This window comes from Ambystoma mexicanum, chromosome 1p (assembly GCF_040938575.1).
Source record: "Ambystoma mexicanum isolate Mex_15411 chromosome 1p, UKY_AmexF1_1, whole genome shotgun sequence".
Lineage (NCBI taxonomy): Eukaryota > Metazoa > Chordata > Amphibia > Caudata > Ambystomatidae > Ambystoma > Ambystoma mexicanum.
The window spans coordinates 449,209,605-449,232,040 of NC_090921.1; the positions used below are offsets into that span (position 1 = coordinate 449,209,605).

The 22,436-nt window shown below is 44.6% G+C and overlaps 1 protein-coding gene across 2 annotated transcripts in view; it reads left to right on the plus strand.

Moving 5' to 3' along the window:
* Positions 1-10,028: 10,028 nt before the first annotated feature.
* The window catches only part of LOC138572602 (kelch-like ECH-associated protein 1A), a 550,201-nt gene continuing 537,793 nt past the window's right edge, over positions 10,029-22,436 (plus strand). For both annotated transcript variants that reach the window (XM_069649273.1, XM_069649274.1), the window contains exon 1: positions 10,029-10,858. In XM_069649273.1, coding sequence (XP_069505374.1) covers positions 10,295-10,858 — 564 coding nt within the window. In that variant the 5' untranslated portion in view covers positions 10,029-10,294. The remainder of the gene's footprint in view (positions 10,859-22,436) is intronic.

The window sequence follows — 22,436 nt, forward strand, 5'->3', positions numbered from 1 at the left end:
GACATGGTTGGAAAAGGAAGCTGGTCCAATGAGGACACCAGCACTGTGCTCTCAGAACAATAGCAAATTTGAAGTTGGCCAAAACGTGGGGTGCAGAAGCATTGAACAACACGCAGCTATGAATGCAAGAATGGCAGTACTGATGGATCATTACCAGGCTTGTGAATCGAAAGCATACGAGAAGCTACCGCCCGACTGGGAAGGGGTTTGCTCGTTGGTACACATCAACATGCCTTTGTTGGTCATGCCAAGGAAGGATATGAAGCTTGATGACTTCCTGAAAATGGACAATAACCAAAGAAGGATCAATCCAAGAAACACCAACTGCCAAGGCAGGGAACACAGAAAGGCCAGCAGGATTGAGCAGATTAAAGAGAGGAGGAAATTACTTCTCAGGAGCATCAGAAACAGCACTAAACAAAGTTCCAGCAGAGAACAGGTTTTACAGCAGGATGCAAATGTTCTTTGCATCAATAATACCATCCGTACAGACGTACACAAACATGAGGTGGTTACAGATTACCTGCTGCGAGCTGATGGTGAGTGAATGGGTGCAACACAATCAAGGGAGAGCTCGGAGCAATAAAGTTGGTGGTGCTCCAGAATTGGTACGTTCTGGATCCACTCACAGCTATGGAAGGAGGAGATTGCGCAAAGATAGGGAGTTCATGTTGCACATTCACACCTGCCAACGATGAAGATGACGGAAACCCTATCAGATGCGGTGGCTCAACTGGCACGGATGCATGCCAAGATGGAAGATGAAGCAAAGAGGGCAGGAAAGGACCAGAGCTGTATAGCGTCCAAATGGTCATGGAGGCCATCATGGCTGTCAGATGGACTAAAGGTGATAATGGGGGTCTGTGCTGGCAGCAACATCCATGTGTGGGATCAAAATCTGCATGGCCAGGTGCAAGAAAACCATGGAAGAAGCTATCTGTGTGCAGATCCTGATGGATGTAAACATAGGAGGAGCAAAAGATGAAATTGTGACACAGAGGGTCAAGATAAGAGAAAAAAGCTCAATGCGACCTGTTCCCAACTAGCTCCATAAAGTTGGACAACCCATTTGATGCAACATACTATGAAGAAAAATGGGTTTGGTGCAACCCTGAAGGAGTGTGCTGTTATGTAAACTGGTTGTTCGATTACCACACCAACTACTATGGACAACTTGGAGGAATAACGAAGATATGGCAGCCAAGAGCAAAAGGACTGTCATATAAGGATATGGTTGATAAGTCAACCAGAGGGGGGACTGAAGAGGAATGGGGAAGCCTACCACCTCCTCCCCATCCTACTAAATTCATGACAAGGAAGAAGTATACAAAACTCTGCATTCACCCATTCTATTTCAGACGAATCCCCAATGGTCACATGATTGACAATTATGGCGAGAGGTACCCCCCAGCCAGCAATTCCGACCAAGGTCTTACAGGTCTATCCATGTGTGGGTGAAGAGCCACAGACCATGACTAAGGACACCTATATGGACAGTTTGGACTAAACACTGAGAAGCCATGTTGCTGATGTCGTTGGAAACATCACAACATAGCAGCTTTAGACATGAAGCACATGTGTCGTCCGCACCTCAGGACACAAGCACACACTGGCATACATGAGGAACACAAGCGTACAGTTCTGTAGTTAGTGTACAGATACATATACATACTGTCATTGCTTTTATTATTTTGCCATTAGCCCAACGCAGAAAGCACAAGAGACCAGAGATCCTGAGCAAAACTTGCAGATCCTTACATGCGAATAGCCCTATGGAGCTGCAGGAGCACCTAATGGGACCTGCCAGAGCCAAGTGTGACTAACCTATGGAAATATAATATAGTATGGACACTGTAGGAACCGCATTATAAGGTTTAGGAAAATCACAGCAGGCCTCGGACCTCAGGGCAAGAGACGAGCTGAGCTGATTCAGGCTGGACAGAGAGCAAGACCTGTGAAACGGGACCCGCAGCCAAGGCCAAGAGATACAGAGAACATTCCAATCGCCAGACGACAAAGGGACCAGCTGCAGAAAAAACGAACAGCTCATAATTCAGAGCTGCCCAGTTAGAATTCATGGTCTCTGAACATGTGACGCTGTTGAAGCAGACGATGGACAGCGAGCAGCGGTGGGAAAGGAGAGTTGATCCTATGCTGCCAGAAACAGACAGCGACAAGGATGCAACAATATGCAACAAGTGTTGTGCCGATCTTGAGAGCACTCTGATATGCTTAGGTGGTGCACAGGAGTTACAATGCAGACACATAGTCATTCTTGTTACCTCGAAAAGGTACACAGTGAGCTGAGAACCTTTGCGGATCCCAGGCCTGGGGACGTCGGCTCTAGTCAATCACAGTTAGTACCTTAGGGGTGGGTAGCAATGGGCAAGAACCAATGGTAAGGGCACCACACTGCAACAATGTTATAGTTAGTGACTTGGGGATGGCCAGGCCAGCCACCTGACATGCGCGGGCCAGTAGAGTAACATCTATAATGTCCACTATAGGTGGTAGATTGCTCAATACCCAATCATTTCGCCCGATGGGTTTTCTGGAAAAGGGCTCAGGTTGTGACATCACGCTGACGACCTGTGGTAGTAAAACAGCCCTGCAGGCCGGAGGAAGAGCGAGATGTGCATGGATATTCTTTGTTCCTGTGCTGATCCCTGTTGGTTTTGCCTGTAATAAACCACAGTTTGAACTTGCCATTGACTGAGTCATCTGTGTATCCTGGGGGAGGGAGTTGGGCCCTCCGAGTCCGCGGACTTCCAGTATCCATTTGGCATATCTGGGGGTCCCCCCCAACAAGTGAGATCCAGGGGGTGAAAAGCTATCACCCAATGTCACGGGAAACGGGGTGGGGGTATCGCCCGGAAGAGGGATTCCAGGGGTGAAGAGTCCTCACCCTAAAGTAAACCAAGAAACAAACTTTCACTTTGCTGAAGGAATTTTTGTTCTGTTATTTGAACACATCAGGTCCTCGAAGGCAAGAGACTTTCAAGGGAAACGTGACTTGGCCAACGAGGCTCCTGATCAACTGGAACAGAACTGTCGACTCGTGCTGAGGAAGCTCGAGTGTGTGCTGTGCTCCAAGATCCCACCTTACCCAGTGCTCAAAACATGGGGAAGGGAGACCCAAGCTACTGCATCCTGACATATTATTTGTGGACACTTCTTTCTTTTCTTGAAAAGGATCCCACACCCATTTTGGTATTAGTTGTAAGGTTTGTCAGTAGGTTTCTTAGTATAGGCCCTTATTTGACACAACGCCACTAGGACTGCCTTATTTTCATTTGATGGTCGATGCTTGCTCACATCTTAGATTTAGGTTTAGATTAGGCATTTGTCCAACCTGCATACAGTTTAATAAACACCCTTGAACTGTGATCACTTGTGCCTGTGTTTTCAGTTGCCACCATGAGTTACTTACAGTGTGCATGAACTGTGAGGTAGTAGGGGTGTCACTGTATTAGTTTTATGATGGTACGATAACCGCCTTGCCAAATGACGGTATATCATGATTATCGCGGTATAGCAGGTGGAGTTAACTAATCTTAACAAATATTTTCTAAAAGGTCATAAATTGTCAGATTTATCATCACAAACAAAACCAGGCACCCAGGGCCAGAATTGGGCTTTTTCAACATACTTTCCGCTGAAATGCCACCCCTTGCTTCCACCAAACACAAACACGTGTGGAGAGGAGAAGGGAGGGGAGCCCTGCTGCGACAGGCAAAGCAAACTGAATAGCTTTTCTTAAATGGTCATTTAGGCCTTTAGCTCCCCCACTGGCTACTGGTGAAGACGAACATGTTGCCATCTTGATAACCTGCATGCCACAGATCAATGGAGGCTGATGATAGTATATGCTTGTGCGCATACACACACACACACGCACTCTCCTTTTACGGTACAGCCTTTAGTTTACTTGCGGGAGAAAAGGTGTTCAGTAATCACGGACATGTTACCCTTTGGTATGGCAGCAGGGAATACCCACTGAGATGAGTGAATTTCGTAGTGTGACTTATTATATGTAAATTCAATGATGGAACCAGGGAAATCCCCCATTGTCATATGTTTAGAAAACATTATCCATTATAAATATATAAACCCCAAAGCCGCCAACCCAAAGTAAACCCCTTTCCTTCTTGGCACTGTATTTATTCTTCCTATTGCTAACATACTGATTTTGTGTCAGGCACGTGTGGTTTATGGAATGGCATTAAACTCTGCTCCAACTGAAACTACTTGGCAACGACACATCCAACAGTGCAAGACCAAGACTGCGCAGCACTTGCTTACTGTAGCTTTTCCAAATCAGACTGAAAAGCACACTTAACGGTATGAACGGTATAAACAATGTGACGGTTATTATTGTTCAATTAAGTGGTTCACGGTATCTTTAACGGTATACCGTAATACCGTTACATCCCTATGAGGTAGTATATGAAATCTGAGGGACCTGAGGGTTCCAGCAATGTCAGTTGGGGACTGCAGAATGGGAGCCCCGACTAGAAGGATGTGTTTACCTATGTCTGCTGCTACTATTTGTTCTCTGCAACTATAAAGCAGCTTTCTATCTCCTACATACCTGCGTCCAGACTCCTTCCCACATGGTCATTGCCCTGTCTGGGGCCCAGGTACATCGTATTTATAAGTACAACGTTATCCAGAGGACTGATTCGATTTATTTCACACTTATTTTGAATCCTTTGTAATGTGTACTAGTATATTGTTGAGATATTCTTTTGTTATAGTTTTGACATGTGGAAGGTTTTATGGTATGTTTTACCAAAATACATCTTTGACTGACTGATATGTTACCTTATTTACCCATGATTTACTGTAATCACAAAAAGGCATTTCATGACCCCCAATGTGTATAGTTGTCCTCTTCTTAAAATAGCTCCAAAAATGTCAATGGTGTTGCCCCTACAGGAAATCTGCAACACCAGTTGAATGAAAATGCTTGCCTTTACTGTTATCACTGTTCATCTCCATAGACGCTGCTTCTTGGTACAGAGTTGATAGTTGTAAAATATGGAGTCGTTGATTGAGAAAGAATCCATTTGTGTATAATGTGCACTAGGTATCTGTTACTCCTATGGCTGAGTGTAACCTAGATGAGTGCTCACACAGTCAGAACAGCTGATTCACACAAAAATCCCTAGTACACTAATATTTTGGTCTGGTATTGATTACCTGGCTTTAGAGTAACTTAACCTGTTAAAGGTCGTACATTTGAATGCACCTTTATTGCTAATGGACTAATTGGTCCTTTTCTGTTTTCTTTTTTGAGAATTGCATTAGCCTTTTTTTAAAAAAAATAAAAGAATGTGTGAGGGGTTGTAACGTTCTGCTTCGTGTAGAACTAGAATGGAGAAGATGCAATGGGAATGTCATGAATAATGTAGTAGAGGGGGTCGTTAGACCAAGATGATCTTGCTGACCTATTTAGATAAAGGCCCTCTTAAGGAACCTGCGCTGCCCTTCCATACAGCACTAAAAAAATCAAATTATGGAGGTATGAAAAAAACAGACACCACTCCGGCTGTTAACAAGGAGCTGGTAAAAAGAATACAGCCCACCTTCTGTGAACCTTGATGTCCTCTCTAGGCATCCACCTCCAGAGAGCTTAGTTGTACAGACGGCAAAGTCCTCTTCAAAAGCTGCTGCTTATCCTACCATCCCTCCGGATAGGGACGATGATGCTTTCACAAAAAGAGTCTTCTCTGCTGGTAGCCTGGCTTTAAAAGCCATTAACGCTTTTTGTGCATTTAGCAAAATACAACTGCACCTTATGGTAATGCAATTGCACAAGTTGTGGGGAACATTCCTGAAATTGAAATGCAAGAAGCTTTAAAGAACACCATTAATGATGGGACAAATGCTGCCAGTCACTACCTACAGTCAGGCCTAGATGCTTCCGACTGTGTGGGCAAAGGCATGGGGTCTAGCGCAGTAATCAGGAAATGTGCATGGCTGCGCAATACTGAATTCTGCCATGATTTCCAATCAAGGCTTCTGGATATGCCCTTTGATGGATCCAACCTATTTGGACCTAAGGCGAACGACAGCCGGGAGAAAATACAGGCTTTGGAGGTTGAGGCAAAATCTTTGGGAGCATCCCTCTGCCATCCTCACAGCCTGGAGAGGGCAGTGCTTTCGATATTACATTTCATATGGTGAAAGAGAAAGGGGTCAAGCAGTCCAATGCAAGGACAAAGTAGGTTTTCACGTGCCCTTAGAGGTTGTGGTGAAAAAACTGCTCAGGCAGCAGCCTCCTCGTTGCCCTCTGTCACAGCCATATCTCCAAAACCTCTTTGATCACAGGACCCCGGTGGGAGGCAGATTGACCCAGCATCTGGAAGAATGGCATCTCATTACTTCAGATACATGGGCACTACAAACAGTGCCCCCAGTGTACTGTCTCCCATCTCTGCAATGTCCCCCAGATTGTCCCCCAATGAACAATCTCTTCAGGATCCAGATTTGTTCCTCCTACAGGAGATTCTTTCTCTGTTTGAGAAAGGTGCCGTGGAGAAGGTACCTTTTTAGCTGAAAGAAACCAGGTTGGCACTTCACCTATTTCCTGGTCCCCAAGAAAGACGGAATAATGTGACTTCTTCTGCACATGAGGTGCTTGAACAGGCTCCACAGGAAAGACAATTTCAAGATGGCAACTCTTTTGCAAGTCCTCCAAGCCCTTCAGCTCCAAGACTGGATGGTGTCCCTCTATCTTCAGGATGCTTACTTTCATGTGCCTATACATCCCAGACACAGCAAGTAACAGAGATTTGCCATTTGCAGTTCACCATCGGTTTCGAGTATTGCCTTTCGGGCTCACCACTGTTCCGAAGGTCTTTACCAAGTTGATGGCAGTGGTGGCAGTAAATCTATGGCGGGAAGACCATTTGGAACAGTTGAAAGGTGGACTTGCAGAATCCAGTGTCATTGCACACAACTTCTTAGTAGCAGCCCACATAGGTGTAACTCTGCTAGAGGCATCACATTTGGAACCTATGTATACAGACAAGTGGTTTCATAAATGTACAGATGAAAGATAAGGTATTAAATCTCCCATTTGGCGGATGAGGAGCTAAACAAAAAGAAAGTGAGCACCTTGACGGCCAAATCCCTTTAACCAATATCCTCTAGACTTGCAGGGGGAGGCCAGAGTTTCACTCCCACTTCTTTACATGATTTACAGGGTTTAGGACCACAGACAAGACAGGTACTCTAGTCTTAACAGACAGAAGCAACAAAAGGCGGCCACTCAAGGGTTTTTCTCACTCCTCCTCGGGGCCCACTTACAGGTCTGGACATGCAGACAAGCCTACTAGGTAATGGTTGCATCAAGGTTCCACAACATGCAGCTGGTGGCATCTGCCCCTTCACAGTGCAGCTTCGGGAACCATCAAATCAGACCCTTGGGTTTTTTGGGAGCAAGCTGGGGATTCCATCACCCACTTGTTCCAGATCCCTCTTTTCACCCTCCCCTACTGGCTCTATTTGGTAGGAAATTGTAAAACTCCTTTGGATGAGAGCGGCAAAACATTTCCTAATCCGGAGAGAAATCACAGTAACTACTCTCTCCTTTCATGGTGCCAAAAACCAACGAGGTGGGACTCCACTTGATCCTAGCCGGTCCGATAGCACAGCGAGTAGAGCGCTCACTTTGACATTTGTGCAGATCCTGCTGACCCAGGTTCGAATCACGGCAGGGCCAAACTCCGCCTTTTATCCTTCTGAGATCGATAAATGAGCACCACACACCGTGGGTAATAATAAGCAGCGCTCAGATGCCTGAGGGTTCGTAGCGCTATATAAATGCTGAATTATTATTATTATTATTAGAAAGGTTTAAGGAGAGCACCCCGGCACAGTCCCGATCTACCCTGTGGTACAGAATTTGTATCTGTGCAGTAGATCTGAAGGACACATTCCTACCCATCCATATTTGACCGGCCCACAGAAAATGTTTACACTTCTCACTGGTGAACTCTCATTTCCAGTAAATAGTCCTCTCACTCAGCCTGACCTCTGCGCTGTGAGTCATCACGAAAATGATGGTAGCAGTTGAGCGGTTTCTCCGATTCCAGGGCATCCACAAATATCCGGATCTGGACAACTGGCTGGTGTGAGCACAAACTCTGCAAAAAACCAAGAAGCATATGCACATTTTACTGGATCCTCTCTTCGCCCTTGTCCTCCTTGTGAACTTTGAACTCCCGAGCAGCCTAAATGTTGGGATGCCATTATTTGAACCTGTCCTTTAAGCTGCAATCATAATATGCTGCCGTCTAAACCATCAGGCACTGCTAACATTTCAGAGGCCTTCATAGCACTGTGATGGCCAGCAAGAGTCTGTTTTTCTGACCTTATGAACATATCCAAGCATCCTCTGGTTCGTCTTCCATTGCCACTAGATCCACTGTTTAGAATGGAAGGTAAGGATCTGACGAACCCTGAGCACATAAATCAATGAACTTAGCTGCATGATGCCAGAGGAGATATCGTTCAGAAAGATGTCCGCTTGTTCTACATACAGGAGAAGGTGTTCTAGGTTCTGTGACTGGTGCCTAGAAAATCACAAAAACCCTCTATCGGCTTCTTTAGATGAGGCACTCGCCTTTATTTCAAGTTTAGCTTCCTCGGGCCTACAGATAGAATCCTGCAGAGCATGTCTCCCATCGTTGGAAGACTATCAATTTGGGCAAACATATCATTTCGATAGCCAATCCAGTCATCTTCAAAAACCCTTTAAGCCCATGGCTTCTGCTGATATTCATCTGTTGTCTTGGAAGTTGTCTTTTTCTTGTGGCAATCACTATTGGGAGACAGATCGGTGCCATTTAGGCTCTGACAGCAAAGGAACCCTTCACAGCATTTCACAGGGCAATGTAGTCCTCCGCGCTCAGTCATCTTTTGTCCCGTAGGTAATCTTGGAATTCCACATAAATCAGTAAATACTGTTTTCTTCCAAGACCCTTAATCTGAGACCTAAAGTGTACTCCATTGCTTGGACGTGAAGACAGCCCGTCGATTTTATATTGGCAGGGCAATAGACTTTATGTCATCGGAAAGGCTTTTGTTACATTTGCAATGCTAAAAAAGGTTCCCAGTTATCCAAGGCTACTATTTCGAGATGGATTGTTTCATGTATTCTGGAAGGGGCTTTTCTATCCTTAAGGTCTAAATTCCATCTTGTGAAAGATGAATCCACATCTGTCGCTTGTCAGAATCCCAGGGACACAATCAGCAAGACAGCATCCTGGGACCCTGTCAGCCTTCTGCATGCGCCACTGTCTGGATGGGTGCTCCTGATCGAAATACTCCAATTCAGACAGGCGGTCATCAGGAACCTGTCTAACTAAACTAGAAATAGGACCACCCTGCCCTCATTTTATGAGTGCTTGGGAATCATCCAAAAGTATCCAGAAAATGGGACGGGATGTAAGAGTAAGGAACATTTAATCATTTTAGTGGCTAATACACTATTTTCTCCATGCACCCACCCTCATTCCCTTCTTAAACAGCTAAATAATACTGTTCACTTGTTCATAGGTATTCAATGGGAATTTGTCAGGCACTGCTATCACATGCCCAGGTAATCACACTATTTTCAGCTGTTTCCATCTTATGGGCCAGTACTACAATTATGGCAGTGCCTGGCCATTGCCTATCCCGAGCCTACACGAGCAAAAATGGTTGGCTTTGCCAATGCTCGTCGTACAAATGTAACAGTGCAACCTTGACGCCAATGTAACCACCCATTGGTTTTTTTTGCTTGTTTAAGAACATTAATGAATGTATTATTTTAACGGGTCATAAGTTTGCCACCAATCTATATGGATATCCAAACCATATGTAATGGTCTTAGAGCGTTATTTCTTTCAATTAACAGATGCTCGAATTGACTTATTCTACACTCCGATGCATGTAGAAAGTTACATGATCATACAAATCGTAAACCTTGAAGGTGTGGCGTCTGTTTTTTAAGATCTGTTTTTTCCTATTTTAGAACTGTTGACAGTGCTGTGGCAGCAGTGGAGTAGATGTGCAACATCTAGATTGGAACAAATGGATTACATTTAAGTTGAAACATTATGGAAAGAAAATGAGACCTAATGTACAGTACTTTTGATGAATCATGTTCTTCTTATAGTTCAAAGGTAAGCATGAATCTCTCCATTGAGATGTTAGATAATCTGGTCATCATGACAAAATAGCATGAAATGGTCACCAATTTTATTTTTTAAATACCTCAGTACAAATTATTAAACGCTTGAAGATGTCATGTCAGAAAAAGACTCCTTGCAGTTTAAATAAATGCCTGTCTATAGCTGTCCCTTCAATGAAGGGCTATGGCTATTTGGATTACAATTTAGAATCGCATCCTTCGAAGGCCTTTGAGAGAATGGATGAATTGAGGAAAAATAATGAACTTTGTGATGCACGTCTGCGTGTCAACCACTGTGGTGAAGAAGAAATCTTTCAAGTCCATAAAGTTGTTCTTGCCGCCTGCAGTCCTTATTTTAAGGCCATGTTTACGAGTGATTTCCGCGAGTGCCATGCTGAAGAGATTGCCATTCAAGATGTTTCGCCCAAGGTGATGCGGAAACTCATAGAATTTGCCTACACTTCTCGAATAACTGTGGGGGAAAAGTGTGTATTGCACGTACTTCTGGCGTCCACAATGTACCAGATGGATGATGTTGCAAAAGCGTGTTGCGACTTTCTCGTTAAGCACTTGGACCCTAGCAATGTCATTGGAATTCTGAAGTTTGCTGAGCGGATCGGATGCATGGACTTGTTTCAGAAAGGGAAGGAATACATCAACCTGCATTTCAGTGAGGTAAGACTTACTGATATTCATTTCAAAACATCTCCTTTTGATATATTTATTGTGCATTTGTAAGGCGCTTATACATAAAGTAAATTGTGTTTGAAAGCGCCCACAGGGCAACAGGGAGGGAACATGGGAAATGTATTATTAATTTGATTGTGTTAGTGAAAACAACGTCTTTGATATTTAGTACTAGGCGTACATTGAAGTGTTTGATCTATAAGACATTGAAACTGGAAGGTGCGTTTTTGTGGATGATCAACATATATATTTTTTATCTTTAAAGGAACGCACTGTAAGCATTTTACCCCAGGGTATAGCTACAGCTTACAGGCAATAGCATTGGCCAAAGTATATGTCTGTTTCTACTTTTCCAGTTTTTTGGATTCTTAAGTCAACTGTTCTTGGTTAGCAAGCTTTCCTCACAGGAGGGTCTACACTGTATAAAAAGTAATATACACATCATTAAACTTTTTTTGTTTTTAAATCCTGCCATATTTATTTGTCTAGCTTTGGGGCCCGCTTGCTCCAATAAACAGAGTTAGAAGTCTATGTAAAAGAAGTTTTTTCCAGAAGCTGTGATTTGATAAAGCTAAAACTAATGCCACAGGGTCCTTTTTAGATTTGGCTAGAGAGGGATTTTGTTCCTTAAGATACATATTCCATTGACTCTGGAGTAAATCAACTACTCCTTGTTGCAGAAAGACATCTTAGAGAAAGCTGTGTTCTAGCATCCAGCATTGTGTAGGCTAGCCAAATGACACCAAGGAAAAACCTGGTGAGAATATAACACACACAAGGACCTAGCCACTTAATCCCTCTGCTCAGTTTTTGAGCTCCAGATCATTGCTGCAAAAACTGAAAATTCTGCCTCGATATCCAAAGCCATCATACATTGCATCTGTAATTTTCCTCAAGCTACCACCTCAGTCCACAGAGAAGTGTAGTGCACTCACTCACTCACTCACTCACTCACTCACTCACACACTCACTCAGTGACTTCTTCACCAACCAGATTGACAATATTGGACAACACATCGATCACAGACGTCTAGACCAAAAGCATTCAGCCCATCCCCTCATGCAACATACCCAAATGGACTAACTTCAAGACCCATCTCCTTGTATATTCTTCCCAGAGGCATTGAAGACAGAATAAAAGCTCCCCCTATGGTACAAATATTCACCACACCTACATTTCCTAAATACTATCAATCATTCACTAACGGCAAAATCAGTGGCCATACAACGACCTAAAAAATGACCATACTCGAACATTGTCAGGACTTCTAGTCTGGTTTCCATCCAGGATGTACCATTTGGAACCCTTACCCCCATCCACCTCCTTGATTATGCAATATACATGACAGTAAATGCAGTCCCTCTTGACTACCTCTCAACCACATCTGACATAGACACTTGCAAAACCCTTCCCTCCACCCTTGCCTGATACGTGGGTAACATTGTCTCGGTACTACTTTGTTTTACCACCTACATCACTGACCATAGCTTTTTCAGACGATCATGTTCTCTCCCCTCATCTTCCATCTCTTCATAGCACTTTATTTCTGACCTCAACATCAAAACCCACCTTTACGCAAACTGCCATCTGTACCTCAGGCTTTTCTTTCCCGACTTTCACTGCCCGAACATTGCTTCTCCCTTGTTCAGGCATTTATGTAAGGCACCTAGCCCAAATGCAACTGCCACAGACACTAAATGTATCCTCCTTGGTAATTCTGCAAAACCCTCTTCAGTCCAGGTAAGGCTCTTAGAAAAGTAACTGCATGGTTTTTTGATAATCCTCTCACCTTACAAGTCATTCAGCATACCCATAGGCAGTGATATCTTGTCCAAGACTCACATTACCAAGAAAACTCAAACTGCATGGTGCCACCTCTCGCGACTTTAAGATAACTTAAAATATCTATGCAATCCTTGGTTATCGACCACATAGATGGTGGAAACACCTTACTTAATTGAAGCCCGCAATGACCCCACACCTTGTAAAAACTATTCACTAACCAAAGTTCCCTCCTACATGGCTGATTATATTACGATCTGGAAACCTCCAGGCTCAAAACCAAAAGGCGCAGGACCGAAAAATAAGGAATCCGGTCTTCTGCTACACAGCCCGGAGCAACCTGATAACTGGCGGGCACCATATAGCCAACACAAATAACTGAAAACCCTACTCTTCAGACAGCACCTCATTGGCCTCTCAACACAGATATGCAATATGTAAGATATAATCCTGTGGGACACGGTTCTGTTGCTTAGAGCTTGCGCTTAATAAATCTACATACATGAATGCATACATCACAGGTTGAGTAGAAATACATTTTTAAAATTACTGAATAAGGTAACTACTACTTACAGGATATTAATTTGATTAACACCCTTTCTTGCCAACATCATCCTTTCTGGAAGAAAATGTTTATGCACTCTACATGTCGAAACCTTTAACTCTAACATATCCATTAAGCACGAAGTGGCGGCCTTGCAGAACATTTCTTGTTCTAGCAACATTCATGTACAGAGATATTTGCAAATCATATTTAGCACCCGACGGTTGGCTTGATAGTGAGAACTAGGACCCAATAATAGTATGTCAACCTAATAATATCAAACTGCATAAGAAACACATTCCCAGCTGTTTTACACAAACATGACATACAACACATGTGTACCGTTATAAACGGGGCCTACTAACTTGACCTGATTACATCTAGTGATCAAATTAAATTAACATACTCACTGTAGGAAATAGATTTCTGGCCATCACAATCTGCAGAAACACACAATGTAGACTTTTTTATTGTTCACAGACCTCCTGTTCACTTGAAGTGAAAGCTTCCACCCTGAAAACCAAAGAACATGCTGCGATCTTCAGTCCAGGAAATGGTATATAAAGGGGCCCTAGTGCAGCAGATTGCTTTCCAATAGTCGATGGTGCACAAGACTTCCACATCACCACCTCCTGTGGTTTTCCCTGATGCTTGTGTTTGTCACCCACCTTATTCAACATTTACATCATGCCTTTTCTTGATGTCCTTGACAGTCTGGGTGTTCAATACACCAACTATGCTGATGACACTCAGATTCTTCGAGATATCGGGTATTCACAGCCAAGTGTGATGAATCATATGGGTTAATCACTGAATCCCAGCCTAAAGTCTCCTCCCGTGTGGCCCGGGAAAGGCAGCTGCTGCCTGATCCTGAGGTGGTATCCTGGGTGCGTATCACATGGAAGAAGGTGACAATCGGCGCGGGCGGGGGGAGTGATGATTCCAACAGGAAGATGAAGAAGACTCTTTAATTTTAGAGTCCCTGATGGCATGTTGTCATTATTCAGAACCCTTCAGTGGTAAAACCCTGAAACCCACTTCTACGAAACATTCCAAACGGAACTCTATTAATTCTTCATATGTACATAACACCTCTAAAACATATTTAACATTTAATGTTTATGATGGTTGTTATTTAAACAAAAGTGTCCAACAATGTAATTTAAAACCGTCTTCAATTCCTTTGAACTCCCAGTCCGAGAAAGCCTCAAGCACTGAGACTAAGAAGAGGAGCAAGAAGTCAATAGGGAATCAAAGTAATACCATGTATGGCGTGCAGTGTAGTCGTCAGGTTCACAATTAGCTGCACAGGGCATTTAATCTTGAAAACCACCTGCAAGCAAAAGGAAAAGGAGAGGAGAGCTGCAGAGAGCGTGGAGCAGGAAGCGAGCCCAGAGGCAAAGACAGATTCACAGAGATGAGCCGTGCAGGAAGAAGAAAGTGCTTACAGGCAGCCGCCTGGAGGCGCATCATACCGGAGGAGAGGAACTCTGTTAAAGGAATAGCGGGTGCTCTGGTCGGACTGCTACAAGTAAGACATTTGCCGCAGGACTGGAGGACACGCGGTCTTGTGGAGTGGCAATGGTTCCATCAGCAAAAGGGTGAAAAGCCAACACAGGAGAAGAAAGAGACACTGCCTGAAAGGGGAAGCCTGCCAATGTAAACATTTGCCACAGCTGCACGTTACACTGGTCAGTCAACCCAGGGGTGTGGAGGGCACTAGTTAACAAACACTTGAGGAATTATTTTGAATACCGACCAAGTAGAATTGAAGGACAAGGGCATAAGTGGTACAAATCTCCATATGAGATGTCAATTGGGGAAACTTGGAGCCTGCATTGCCATTAGCCAAGAAAAGCTAACGGAGAAATTAAAGGGGCAAAAGTTGTACAATTCTCCTTATGTCAGATGTCAATTTGGGGAAACTTGGAACAAGCAATGACAAAAGACATTAAGAAAGAAGTTGAAAGCACTTGAGCAGACCCCAATATGTGGGATGCCTAAAAGGGGGATAGTTGGAGCAAATGATACCTGCAGTCAACAAGGTGTAAAAAGTGAAGAAGTACAACTGAGTTATACTTGAACATTTTAGAAAAGCCCTGGTGAAAGATATGCATCACGCAGAGAGCCCTTTTTGGAATGAGATACCTGGCAGGAGAGTACATCAGGGGATCTGCAAGAACCAGAAGGGGGCAGTTCCTAGCAGGATAGTACACCAGGAATCTATAAGGTAGAGGAAAGGAAAATATACATTGAAAGGTGCTTGGCGGGAGAGTACACCATAATATCCACAGATTCAGTTGAGAAATTCCTGGCAGGAGAGTATAACAGAACATTTTTTTTTTGAACAGTTGTGTGAAAGATACTTTATTATTTGAAGCAATTGTTGAAGTTAACCAGATTTGCTATCCTGAGAAAACCTAAATATTTTGTGAAAGACATTTTCATTAAATGTAACAGAACATTGTTGGAAGTAAACACTTTGAACAGTTTTCCTGAAATAGGTCAGGGGAAGGGAACCACACCCTGGGCCCAAGGATTGCTTTTTTGGAATTACACATTTGGATTTGTGCACATTTTTGCTGAGATAGAAACATAGGGGGTCATTACGAGGTTGGAGGTAGTCGTGACGCTTTCAGCGCCATGGCTACCCCCATACCGATACTGGGTCCGGGTTCCCTGAATGGGGAAATACCGGGCCATTCCAACCTTGGAGGACCCGGTATTTCCCCATTCAGGGAACCCATCCCCATTCCCATTCGAGCCCCCATAGAGCTCTATGGGAATGGGGAGGGAAGCTCCCTGGTCTGCTAGCGGGACCCGCTAAGGGAGCCTGGTTTTACCAGGCGCCCTTTGCGGGTCCCACAAGCAGACTCGTAATAGGGCAGTAAGGGGTTAATGGTGCCGGTACCATTACCGGCGCCGTTAACCCCTTACCGCCCAGCTCGTAATGACCCCCATAAACATTTACCTTGCACCTTTGATTATGTATGTTAGTGTGAGGGTCAGGTATAGGCACGGCCACGCTCATTAGGATAGAGACAGATAGCCCTTTACCCTGACCCCTTTTTAACTTAACAAACATCGTGAATGTTGAAAACATTACAACTCTGTGTCTGACTTTCATTTCTGTCCCCTCACACAGTTTTAAACCGAGTTTTCGCTGCTGTTCAATAATGGATGTCCCTCAACTCTCTTGTCCTCGATGAGGAGAAAAGAGAATTCCATTATCATTGTGTCTTGCACTTGGTTGAAAAAGCTTGACCCTTTTACACCCACCTTATGTTCACGGATTGCATGATACCAGTTGCTAGTTAAGACATTTGGAGTTTGGAGTCTGCCTGGATGCAGAACTTTCAATGAAAGCTCAGGCTTCTCACCTCCGCTCCTCTTGTCACTGTGTGACCAAACTATTGTATCAAATAAGAACTTACTTGTGCATTGAAAGCCAATCTTTTCTTGCTTCTGCCCTTGTCAATACAAAACTAGACTATTGCAATAGTCTCTTGATAGGGACATACTTTGATAACCTATGCTCCCTCCAGATTGCCCAAAATGGAGCTGTTGGTCTGGTTCAGGGCCTAGCTAAACATGATCGTGTTACACTTGCTAGACGGGCCCTTCACTGGTTTCCAGTTGAGCACAGGTTCCCTCATATGGTGCTTACACTGACGTACACATGCCAGTTGGCCACTGTTAATAGCGGTCCTCTCCACCAGATCCCTTCGCCCTAGCGACTCCTGCAAACAGTTGCAATCACGTTTCAAGTTGGTCCGATTTGGTGGAGCAAGTTTTGATGTGCACTGGTAGTGACTGAGCCGCCAGGATGTGAGTTGTAGAGCTGTACAATGAAATTAGTAAACGGCTATGCAAGTTAACTCTTACATACAAAGTTATAGTATACATATTTATCTATACACAAGCATAATTAGATCTTTTTAAAAAGCAGCAACTAATAGTAACATTAAATCAGGATTCAGTCCAGCAAGAGCAATAAAGTAGGTGAGTATTGTTATGCTAAACATATTCCAGCACACTGAGTGACGTCATTTGAGGTCCGTATTAGTACTTATTTGTGATCACCATTAAAAAATTGAGTTTCAAGGAGGGAAAGGTTAATCTAATCAGAACATACTTTGTAAGTGATAAAACCATTAGATTCTCCCAGAGTGATGTAGGTAGTCTTCTTTCCCAGCAATAAGTGTTCAACAGTTAAAACCTGTGAGGGAACAAGCACTGCCAAAGCCAATTGGTCAAGAAGGGGAGCCTTTAGGGAGCCAGGACAGACAAAGTCATTGGGCCAGTCCAAAGTTCTGATGCTCTCTTCTTAGACAATGTTTTAAAATGGTCACTAGTTCAATAGAATATCACAGAAGCTCAAGATGAGCCACCTTGAAGAAGCACAAGTTGGGAGGCCAGTGCAAGTGACTTGAGGTCAACTCAAAAGGGTTTAAAATAGTACTCCCCAAGCTAGGAAGCACCACAATTGGCAAAAGGTAATGTACACCAAGTCCCAGCCCAGAGTACCTGAGAATTGAAGAATTGGTTCCCGCTGGATGCCTTCCTGTTGCAGTCCCTTGTTCCTGGTCCTTGGTCAGGGGGACGAAAGGGAGGACACCTGGCGGGCTTCTGCGGCAGCACTTGGGAGAGGGGCACTGCAGCAATGCATTCTCCTGGATTCAGCAGCCTTTTGTGGTTTTGGTGCCTTTTTCTCGACTCCAAAGAAGAACTAACGGCTCTGGTTGGAAGTTACTTGAGCCCTCGGTCCTGGACTCTGGTGATGGGACTCTGGATGAAGATTTCCTGCTTCTGTAGGGTCCTCTGGATGCCCACAAAGTTTTGGCCGGGTTCACACTTTCGAAGACCATGCACTCGATGGTCAGGTGTCCCTGGGCATTGGGATTCTGCAGCTTAGGAAAGTTATAGCAAGTCAGGCGTTGAACCAAAATGAAGATTTTCTCGAGGCTAGTTGGTCCCATCAGCCCAAGTGAGGAAGTCATCCCTTGGGGGTTGTTGGGTAAGATTTTCATAGCAATGATGAATCCTCCTGACCTGTGTCAACCCTAGAACGTTTTGCTTTTACTGGTGGATTATTTGTTCTCATACCTCTGTGAGTGGGAACCTTTTCAACACTCACAGAATCTTTTACTCTTTTTATGGGTGTCATTTTTAAGACGCTCCATAGTGTCTTTTAAAAGTTATCCTCTGTGACAACTTTTTGGCAATACGTGCCTATTGTTGCTGGGTTGCCCGAGGGGCTCCCCTTTGAACTTTCTCTCACTAACCTTGTGAGAACTACAGTTCCCAAGGGTAGAAAGGATCTCTGGATCCTTACATTTTATTAGACGAAACCTTATGGGGACTGCTGGGGGCGATACAGAGTATTCCCTTTCTCATTTTAAATGTAACATTTATGTTACAAGGACAAACTTACCTTTTAATGACTGGTGGCAGTGAACCTTTTTATTAAATCGGTACACCTCCTGCCCAGCTACCGCCCAATCTCTATCACTCCCTTCCTGGGCAAGCTCCTTGAGAAACTGGCCATCTCCCAGCTTAATCTCTATGCTGAATCTGTTGGCAGTCTTCATGACCATCAGTCTGGCTTCAGAGCTGCCAGAAGCACGGAAACTGCTCTCCTGAACATCCGTGAGGACCTGCTCTCGAACCTTGATTCTAACACTGCTTGATCTCTCTTCTGCCTTTGATACTGTCAACCATACCATCCTGCTCAACCGTCTCTGTTATAACCTGGGTATCACTGGTCAGGCTCTGGGGTGGCTGACCTCTTTCCTCTCCAATTGACCCTCCCAGGTCCAACTGGGGTCTTTCCTTTCTGACATCTTTTTCCCTACCTGTGGTGTCCCCCAGGGTTCTAACCTCTCCCCCTGGCTCTTCAACCAGTATCTGGCACTTTTCGCCCACCGCATTGCCGCTCTCTGCCAATACTTTCAGTGCTATGCGGATGATACCCAGCTCATTTTCAGGCTACCCTCGGCCTCCTCTTCTCCTTCCCTCATCTCTGATTGTCTTTCTGCTAACCAGGAATGGTGTGCCGCCAATGACCTCTGCCTTAATGCCAGTAAGACTGAGATTCTACTCATCGGCACACACACTCCCTCCTTCCCTGCAGCTCTCTGGCCCGCCTCTCTTGGCCCTCTTCCTGCTCCTACCTGCAAGGCAAAAAACCTCGGGGTCATCTTCGACTCCACACTCTCCTTCTCTCCACACATATCTGACGCCTCTAAGAAGTCACACTACCAGCTACACCTCCTCAGAGGTATCCTTCCTTTCCTCTCCTTCCCCCAGAAGCTCACTGTCTCTAGAGCCCTGGTTCTCTCGAAGCTGGACTACTGTAACAGCCTCTATCTAAATCTGCCTGCCTCTACTCTCCGCCCTTTGCAACTCATCCAGAACAGGACTGCGAGACTTGCCCTTGGCCTCAAGCCCAGGGACCGTATTTCTCCAGGACTGAAATCACTACACTGGCTCCAGTGACTGCGAGCATCAAGTTCAAAACCCTCTGCATTGTCCACAAGGCCTTCTGGGGCCTTGGGCCAAAATACCCTCAACTCTCTCTTCCTAAATATCTTCCTTCTCGAGCTCTTCGCTCATCCGCTTCCAACTCCCTCAGGGTCAGCCGCTTCTCCAAACAACGAGTTGGTGGCAGATCTCTCTCCGCTGCAGGGGCCTCCCTCTGGAACAGCCTTCCTGCCTCCCTGAAACTTGAGGAGAACCATCTCCGGGTCCGGAAGCACCTCAAAACCTTCCTCTTCGCCTCCGCTTTCTCTCCCCCTCTCCCCTGCTAAAGTTACTGAAACTGCACTGAATCTGCAACTGGGCCACTCGCCGTTCTCGGTCCTTGGCCCAGCCACTCTCCCCTGCACTGCCTCCCTGGCACTCCCTACACTACGGGACTGTGTCTGTATCCCACAGCCACCCCTTCCCAGCACTTATCTGCACTTACTCGCACTGCCACTAGTTGGCCCTTGTTATTTCCTGTATGCTATTGACCCTGTAATGCACTTTCCCCTCTCCCTTTCCCCCTTGCACTTCTCTCTTTACCCTCTACCCTTGCGCGATCTGAATGACACCTGGCCTAGTAGGATCGTTGTCTGTCTCCCATTGTTTCACCCCCTTGCCTCGTCGCGCCTTGAAACACTTGTGTATAGGCGCGTTACAAATGCCATATCATATCATATCAAGCCCAGAGGGAATGGAAAGCCCCCCTCCTGTCAATGCAAATGTCTTCCTTGCTGCTGGCTTTCAAGAAAGCCATCAAGACTCGTCTTTTTAAGCTTAATCCTGGATAAGTATTAGTGTATCCGATTGCCCCCCCTTCGCCTTTGACTGCTTTTGTGTCTGTTTGTGTTTTATGTAAATAGATACAGGTTCTTTAGAGGAGTTCCTACATTTGCAGTCATTGGAGATTGATGCCAGAATACCAAGGAGTGATCTATGCACTATAAACTAAACCAGTATGTAACTGTTTTGTTGGTGGCTACCTATTACCCCTATGTTTAGTCCTGGGCAAGATAACTAGTACTTGTTTGCCCTGTCCATTTTTATCCATAATATTGGCTGTATTAAAATAATTTAGCGAGGGAGCATGTGTTGCGTTTCCTCCGCCTGGTTCTCCCACTCACTCATGACCCCCGGCTCCAACTGCAAGGCTTTTCTACAACAATGGGAAATCGGCACTCTGGTGCAGCTATGCACCACATCCTTATTTTTCAGTTTTTTTTCTTCACAGTCTCCTCAAGATTGTTTTCATGGTGTGTATACCTCATAAGCAGGTTTTTAAACCCTGCTGGTCGTGCAGGGATTCTTACTCTGATGCATACCCGTATGGTCTGATGGCAGTGCCTCGGGCTGGACCATGCTGTTACTCTCTCATCTGTAGGCTATATTTGACGATGTGTGCATGGAGTTCATGGAGGCTAAGCTGGTAAACACATATGTTTTTAGGGCATCCATGGCCATTGACACATTCTCCACGTATTGTGGGCATGTGATGGACTCCCAAGTTCCCTTGTGTGAGCTACCTGGCACATTCTTAAAGATGCTGTCCCTGAGGTGCCATCAGTGCCTAAGGCCCGTGCTGTGTACAGATGTAACCCTTGAGTGATCCTGACGTTCTGACTTCTGGCTTTATTTAATTCCTCAGAGTTTAGAGAACATTTACTATTAGTTGTATCCACTATGGGGATTGCCATACGATCACAATGTACAATGTTGAACTGTGCATCAGCCGGCCAAATTTAAGCTACAAAAATTCTGTTTCGTGCTTCCCCTGGCCTATATGATTTGTTCCGGTTACCTTCTTCCGGTTACCAAAATGATACAGAGGAATGGCCACCTCCATGAATATTGCAATTGAAAGATGTTTTGACAGAGCAATTTTTCAAGCCAGTCTCTGGTAAAATTGAACCTTGCTTTTTTCCATACTTCTAGTCGATTTGGTTAATTACATTTATGTAGGTTTCCCTGGCATAGGATTGAGGCATTTATAACATGAGCAGAAGTAACCATATCTTGGCTCAGAGGAGTCAAGAAAAAAAAAATGTGACTCTGCTTTCCCTCTTGGTCCTGATGCACAAGCCACAATATATACGCCAACAACTCCATTTTAGGAAAGCAAAAGAAAATAGAAGCTACCTTTTTTCTCGTTCTTGACATTTCAACAAAATCCCTCAATATGACATTTTATATGATCTAAATGCCATATGTTATTGCATGGCATAGTAGGGTATAAGAAAAACCAATCGCCTCAAAAAGGCATTCTGGCGCTGATCAAGAACAGAAATCAATTCCAGAACTGTCAGCCCCAGAGATAGCAGCCTAAGTGCTGAGCTCCTGTGCCTGCTGTTGAATTCCTTTTCCTAAAGATGGCTGACGACCCCAACACTGCCCAATCTACCCAGCTTGCTAAGAGGCAAAAGGGGAAGATGGACAGAGGGATCACAAACTGTTGGACCTGCTCACAACAGTAACTGTGGATATTGCAGACATCAAGGTGAAGTTGATAAGTGCTGAGGAAAGGTATCTGGGCCTTACTACTAGAATGGGAGTTGTTAAAGATAATCCTGCTGGTGTGGATGATAAGACATTGAGACTTGCAGATCAAATAAGGCAGTTGGGGATCCAAAATGAGAAGATATCACTCAAGCTATCGTAGCAGGATTATTTCTCAAGGAGAAATAACATAAGGATAGCTGGATTCCCTGAAAACGTTCAGC